The following is a 7,500-nucleotide window of genomic DNA, read 5'->3' on the forward strand; positions in this document are numbered from 1 at the left end:
TACAACCACTACTACTACTACCACTACTACCACTACTACTACTACTACTACTACTACTACTACTACTACTACTACTACTACTTACTACTACATCTACTACTACATCTACTACAACTACTGCCATCTCAACAATCACCTTTATCACCACCAATGACTTCTTGTTTCAACTCAATCCTTTTCAGAGCAAACCAGAACTGTTGCAACCAGAATCCAATCACACACAATGACTTCTTTGATAAAGACGTAACTACCACGGTACCATCCTATCATTTCTTATTGTGACCAAGGGACGATAATCTCACATCACAACGGCCATGGCAGGGAACAGCAAGAAAGATCTGAGGACAGAGGCCAAGAGCTTCAGTGCCAGCCTGTCCAATGTATACCTCATGAAAAAGAGAGACCCTCAAACCAGAAACCTTTTGGAAAAAGCACAGGTAACTATTTTCTTTTCTGACCCTTTGCCTCTTCAGCAAAGACTGGGTAGCTGAGTTTATTACATTCGGCGGAAATTACTTTGCGACAGACCAGTGGCCTATCAAAATAGTAACAAATATCTGTTAGGTTCCTTTTTATAGAAACAAGTAGAATCGCTGGCTCAGTGGGCTTTAAGGCTCAGAAGAACCACTCCTTCTTACAGCTTATCCCGCATTTTGCAGGGTTGCCATAATGAATGCCACATCTCCATGCATCTCGGTTCAGCGCATCATCTTCTTTCAGGCCCAGTTCTTTCACATTATCCTTTACCTTATCCCACCATCTAGTCTTTGGGCGTCGCTTCTTCCTCTTTCCCGCTAATTGTAAGTCCAATACTTTCCTTCCCACGTACTCCCTCTCTCGTCTCTTTACATGTCCGAGCCATTTCAATCTATATTCTCTCATCTTTATTGATACATTCTTTGCTCAGAAGAACTACAAGGGAAGTAAATCATGTGAATCATACTTACTGTACGTATCCTCTTGGCGCTTCACAAGGCGTGCACAGATCTCCAACCACCACGGTCAGATGCCATCTTTTACATCTGTCCCCACGTCCACTTCTGGCCCTTCATCTCACACTCCAGGGTCCTTCTCCAAATCTCCAAAACGTGAGCTTTTATATAGTGCAACATCCACTACACGTGCTTAAAGCACTTTACACAGGGTCCCTGACCAACAGAAACATTTAACACGAAGGACGAGACATGTGACATGACGCCTGTTAGGCGATATTACATTTTTTTTAGGACAGAGACAACGCTGTTAACGGCCATGTTCTCATTTTACACATGAGTACTGTGAGAGAATGTGAGTAAAGAGCCTTTTCCAAGGACTCAACTATGCAGTAGTAGTAGTAGTAGTAGTAGTAGTAGTAGTAGTAGTAGTAGTAGTAGTAGTAGTAGTAGTAGTAGTATAGTAGTAGTAGTAGTAGTAGTAGGAGTAGTAGTAGTTGTAGTAGTAGTAGTAGTAGTAGTAGTAGTAGTAGTAGTAGTAGTAGTAGTAGTAGTAGAAGAAGAAGAAGAAGTAGTAGTAGTAGTAGTAGTAGTAGTAGTAGTAGTAGTAGTAGTAGTTGTTGTAATAATAATAATAATATAGTAGTAGTAGTAGTAGTAGTAGTAGTAGTAGTAGTAGTAGTAGTAGTAGTAGTAGTAGTATAGTAGTAGTAATAGTAGTAGTAGTAGTAGTAGTAGTAGTAGTAGTAGTAGTAGTAGTAGTAGTAGTAGTAGTAGTAGTAGTAGTAGTAGTAGTAGTAGTAGTAGTAGTAGTAGTAGTAGTAGTAGTAGTAGTAATACAGCTGTAGTAGAAATTTTTGTTGATTTTGTTTATGTTTTAGTGGTGGTGATGAGAGAGTTGAAGTGATGGTAGTGTTGATGGTAGTACTGATGGTGGTAGTGATGGTGGTGGTATGGTCCTTGAGGTGGTGGTGATGGTGGTGGTGATGGTGGCAGTGATGGCGGTGGTATGGTCCTTGAGGTGGTGGTGATGGTGGTGGTGATGGTGGCAGTGATGGCGTTGGTATGGTCCTTGAGGTGGTGGTGATGGTAGTACTGATGGTGGTAGTGATGGTGGTGGTATGGTCCTTGAGGTGGTGGTGATAATAGTTGTGGTGAAGGCTCTGATGGTGGTGTTTTAGGTGTTTGGTTTGTTGTTCGTGGTGGTTTTGTTAATACTGACAGCGGTGATGGCGTTGCAGTTCTTGCACCCTCATCCAACACCCTCTCCATACATTTACATTGTTTCCACATAATTTGACAGAATGTGATATTTTGTAACCTTACGTTTTTTTTGTTGTCTCCTGACGAAGGCCAAGGGCCGAAACGTTGTTTGTTTTGTGTGGTTCCCTAAAATATGAGTCACATTTACTCACTTTCTCTTTCTCTCCATTTTATTGGTTCATTAGGCACCTTAGTTAGTTTTCGTTGCAGTTAATATGGTGGTATTAATGGTAAAGTGGGTGTAGTGGTGGTTGTGGGGATGGGAGTATTAGTAACGTATATGCATCCCCAAAACGTTAAGTCAGGTACGCCATTATAAACAGCTAAATTATTTAACATTGATTCAGTATCACGAATAATCAACCCTATCTTTCTTACACTCCCCCCCCCCCCCAACAACAACAACGACAACAAACTACACACAGCAACTTATAGATGACCTCCTATCAGAAGGTGGCAAACCAGTTACAACGGCGCCTCCATCCAGAACAGCTCGTCCAGGGGCTGGCATGGGACAACTATGGGTCAAACTGGATGAACTCAAGAGAGAAAATGATGACCTAAAGCGTCAGCGGGTTGAAAGAGTGCGTTCTGTGGAAGACAGATCTGGTTCTCCGAAATCACCCAAGTCTCCTAAGGCTCAGGTAGTTGATAACATTTTATATGGTTTATGTCTTAATCATTTAAATGAAAAAAAAAAATCACTAATACTTGATTGTGGAAATGACTTAAAATTTTAGCAAATTAAGAAATAATATTCGTAAAAAACTTATATAAAATTGCAGCCTTGGCAAGATTTTATTTTTTTACTAAACAAATTATAACACCGTGTTGACGACTTGATTCATACAAATTATAATTTTCTTTTCATCCCTTTGAACAGGCCGCCACAACAACGATAGCAACATCTTCAGAAATTGCTAAATTGAAATCAGAGAATGAAAGTCTTCAGCTACAGGTTGAAAAACTTCAGAAAACAGTTAAGGAGCATCAAGATCTTCTTTCCAAACTCCAGGATGATTATAGACGGTCCAAAACTGCTCTTGAAGCCGCCCAGAAAGTGGCCAAAAAGGCTCGCGAAGATACGAAAAAGACGGAAGCAAATTTGGCCACGGTAAAAGGGGAATACGATGCAATGAAGCACAAGTAAGCCTTGATTAATACAATTCATAAACTGAAGTAGATTGTTCATACTATGAATTATCATATCTTCTTACTTCATATTTTTAACGCGAGTTTCCATAGAGAGGTATGTCCAACAATTGTGCTCAAAATGCTTCACAAGGGATTCCAAGCCAACAGCAACAGCTAACATGTAGAATAAGACATGTCATTTTCTGAGGCCCTTTACGCGTATTTTTCCAACATGAAAATGTTGTTCCTATCAAAAATGTCTTTTTACTTTTGCTAAAAACAGATACAATCAACACATTTTACAGCTTTCCCCAGTCAGACGATATAGAGATTTTAGCATAAATTTGAACGATTGCAAAATATTTCAAAAGTGTCAAGTTATTTGTGTGTACACGTACAACTAACTGTATGTAATAAACAAATAGTTTTTTAAATGCATTAAAAACAAAAAAAAAACAAAAACTTTAAGAACCAATTTAAAAGAAAAAACCCAAACAAAACAGCAAATAACAAACAACAACAAAGATAACAAAAGCAATAGCAAAAGAATAAAATAAAAAACAAAATACTAAACAAAAGCAAAATCGGCTAGTCAAGTGAGCCTCCGTTAGATGTGTATAAAGGTAGACCGGGACATTTAGACATTTAAGGAAGACCGGGGAAAAAACTCAAAAATATCTGGCAACGATGAAGTAAATTTCACAATTTTTTGCATCTTTCTCAAGGAAGTCATCCTTAAAAATATGTAGACCGGTCTATTATTTCTTTTCTTTTTAAAAATTATTTTGCTCTTAACACAGACGACCTTTTGTCTTGGGACGCAACAATATCTTATTAAATTTTGTGAACAATACTGCAATCACGTTTTCATGTTCTTTGTGATGTGTGCATTATAACACATGAAAGATCGATTTTAAAACGTCGGAGCGAAATGTTAACATCCACTCGTTGGCTATAAACATTCGTAACTATGGATCGTTTTATTTTTAAAAGGATAAAAGATCATTAACATATTCTCAATTGACACTGTCTACATTCTTGCTCAAAATCAGCCTCTTTTCAATGCGGCCAGATTTTTAAGACTCTGAACTTAAGAAAAAATCTTAAATTTAGATTTGTTTTAATTTTCAGTTTAAAGAATATTTGAAGAGTTGAGGCATTTCAAGTCTAAAACTTCTTTCCAAAATGGAAAAAAAATTGTGTTGTCAATAAATGGCAGAATTTATTATTTAATTTGGTCTTGTCCATGTTTCGTTGTAAACTCTAGCTTGAGAGTATTTCTACATTTCGTGGTGTAAGACGTTTCAAATTTGTGCTCAGATAAACGAGACTTTCCAAACAGAATTAATTTAATAATATAGTTAATAATAAATTTTTAACGAACTTTTAAAAAAAGTATCCACGCGCCATGTCCGAAACTATCTTAACATTTTAGGAAATAGTCAAATCAAAGCAAAATTAACCAGAATATTGCAATGCCAATCAACGGACATAGGTATAAAATATAATTGAATGCAACCAATTTATTTAATTTTACAGCCAAGAAAATGTATCTCTGTGTAGCTACCTATGTGAGAAGAGTGCTTTGATTTGGCAGTCTACCAAACCCGTCTCTCCTATCAGCTGTCTTCCAACAACCCCGTCTTCCAATGGTTTAAAGTGGGTAATTTTATCACTCATTCATATTCCATTGGATTTTTATTTTAACTCTTAATTATAGGAATTGCCATATAAAACATCTTACATGAACTTGTATCTATACAGTTTGTACAGAAAAAATAGGCGGATAAAAAGAATTTAAAATTGTTTACGCATTTTCTCAAACCCGATCCTTCTTAAGATCCATTTCTTTGAAGGCTCTATCTAGTTTGATGGCTGTATTTGCTTTTGACAAAAATGAATAACAGTGTTGTGATGTGTTAGACTACGGCAACACAGCCTGTGACACTGAAGGCAATGCAACCCCATTCCACCACCTCGAATTGTTGTGAACGATCCATTGTGTGGCTTTGTGGTCTAGTAGTCTGATATTCATCATGTGACCTGATTACTATGGTTTGAATCCCGCTTATGGGCGGCGCAATAATGAATTCCAGGAGAAAAAACAACTCATAACTCACTGAAATTCTCTCACCAGGTGTAAAATGAGTACTTGACCGGAAACAACGACGTCTGTGGGAAAAGAAATTGTAATAACGTCTTTCTGGCGTCATGTCTCGACCCTTATGATCATTGTTGTTGGCTGGGATCCCTCACAGAACACGATAAACACATGGGTGATTAACTCTCTCCTTACGGGCCATTTTCAGGAAAACTTGATTTTTAACACTCAAACTGAAGAGATATAAAAATTCCTACTTATACATAATTTTTGGGTAGCATAACGGGCTTTACGAAACAAAGATTTATAAAAAATACTGTGATGTACAAAACTTTTCTGATTAACAAAAATATTCATTGTATCGTAACAAGTGTGACGATTTTCCTGTAGTTGGTAAGGAGAGGGTTAATCAGCTAAATAAAACCTCACATGCTTTGTCTTGATAATTTTATAAGTCATGTCATCTTACTTATTGAGACGAATAAACCTAATTCAAGTTGTGTTGTAAAGCCAAGACCGATTGGCTACACCATTGCGATATGGTATTAAACAAACAAGCAACTATTTTCCCCCTCAAAACAGCATTTATTATGTAAGTTATGAAAATGTAAACAGATTTCGCCAAGACACGTCGATGCAGTTAGTTGGATGACTGTAGACAAACTTGAAGGAAAAGAATAGCTGAAACTAACATTTGTATAGCACATTTCCACATATTATTCGCTGATGCGCTTGACAATTATTCCTCCATTAGACCATAAGTTTTTTTTATAAATCTCAGACGAAGAAGTGGCTGATGACTCATCAAACGTTCCGTCTAAATAGTACATGGCACTATTCCAAGCGTCTTGCCGGAAATGTACAAAAGACGTATCGTTCCAGGTCGGTGTCAGTGGACACGGGGTGCTTAGCGTTTAGTAGTCAGTTATAGGAAAATGATGGTGTCCTATGTTTTTCGAAAGACTGACGACTTTTAGTCGGTTTGATTCTGTTTTGGTGGACACGGGGCCAAAAAGAATTGACAATAAGTGTGAGGGCATAGCATATGAAAAATCGTATTATTTATCAACAGGTTATCTCAAAGTCCACCACCCGTCCCCGCCAACAAGCCCCACATCAGCAGCCCCAAGCCCAAGTCACGTACGGCAACAGCAAGTCCCTCCAAACCAGCCCCAGCCCCAGCCCCAGCCCCAGCGGAACCCCAGAAGACACAACAACAACAACATACGACCGACAACCGCCACACGGAGAACATCAACGAGAGATGTCGCCCTTCCAACATCGCATTGGCCTACACTACTCTGGAGTCCCAGCAGTGGATGGACGCCAAAGAAGCGCTGGAGGAATACGATGCTGAGGAGGAAGAAATTGCCCGGTTCCTGTGTGACATTTTAATGGTGAGTAGTTTTCACTCGTCTGCTTTATTGAATACATTTGGATTTCAAGATTTGATTTTATGCTCAAAATACGCCAGTTGCATGATTTTTGCCGATTAAGAGTAGTCGTATTGTTTTGTTTTTAAATTGCTTTTTTTGTTTGTTTACAAAACAAAAAAAACAAAACTAAAAAACAAAAACAAACAAACAAACAACAAGAAAAGACACCCCAACCCCCCTCCCCCCCCCCAAAAAAAAAACAACAAAAAACAAACTAAACAAAAATAAAAACAACAAAAAACATCACCACGGTCGAAGAAAGTATTGGACCGGAACCCTCAGGGCAGAAGATCAAGGGGAAGGCCACGGGGAACATGGAGAAAAATTAAAGAATCTGACATACAGAGAAGTGATAAGACATGGAGCGAGATTAAAAAATAAGTTAGCTCAAGATAGAGAAAGATAGAAACTTTTGCCTGTGGCCTATACCCTGACCCAGGGTGAAAAAGGCAATGAGGATGATCGTTGGTGGGTTTCATGTGAAAAAAGTAAGCATGGCAGTATCATTTTTTACACTTTGGCAACCAAACGCACATTCTTGCCTATGTTTTACCAGTCGTTTTTTGACCATCTAAAATATAGAATTTGTAACACGCCCTCAAGTCCACTCGGACAAACATAGCTGGTTGTTTAC

General features: G+C 38.2%; 1 protein-coding gene across 4 annotated transcripts in view; it reads left to right on the forward strand.

Annotated features, from left to right (window-relative positions):
* Positions 1-7,500, forward strand: part of LOC144971464 (uncharacterized) — a 16,437-nt gene that overhangs the window by 2,820 nt on the left and 6,117 nt on the right. For 2 of the 4 annotated variants that reach the window (XM_078912401.1, XM_078912402.1), the window contains exons 2-6: positions 183-437; positions 2,621-2,839; positions 3,079-3,341; positions 4,869-4,988; positions 6,503-6,827. In XM_078912401.1, coding sequence (XP_078768527.1) covers positions 315-437; positions 2,621-2,839; positions 3,079-3,341; positions 4,869-4,988; positions 6,503-6,827 — 1,050 coding nt within the window. In that variant the 5' untranslated portion in view covers positions 183-314. The remainder of the gene's footprint in view (positions 1-182; positions 438-2,620; positions 2,840-3,078; positions 3,342-4,868; positions 4,989-6,502; positions 6,828-7,500) is intronic. The other 2 variants (XM_078912403.1, XM_078912404.1) reach the window with 1 other exon arrangement.

Source organism: Berghia stephanieae, chromosome 4 (genome assembly GCF_034508935.2).
Source record: "Berghia stephanieae isolate SIO BIC M18660-M18661 chromosome 4, UCSD_Bste_1.3, whole genome shotgun sequence".
Classification (NCBI taxonomy): domain Eukaryota; kingdom Metazoa; phylum Mollusca; class Gastropoda; order Nudibranchia; family Aeolidiidae; genus Berghia; species Berghia stephanieae.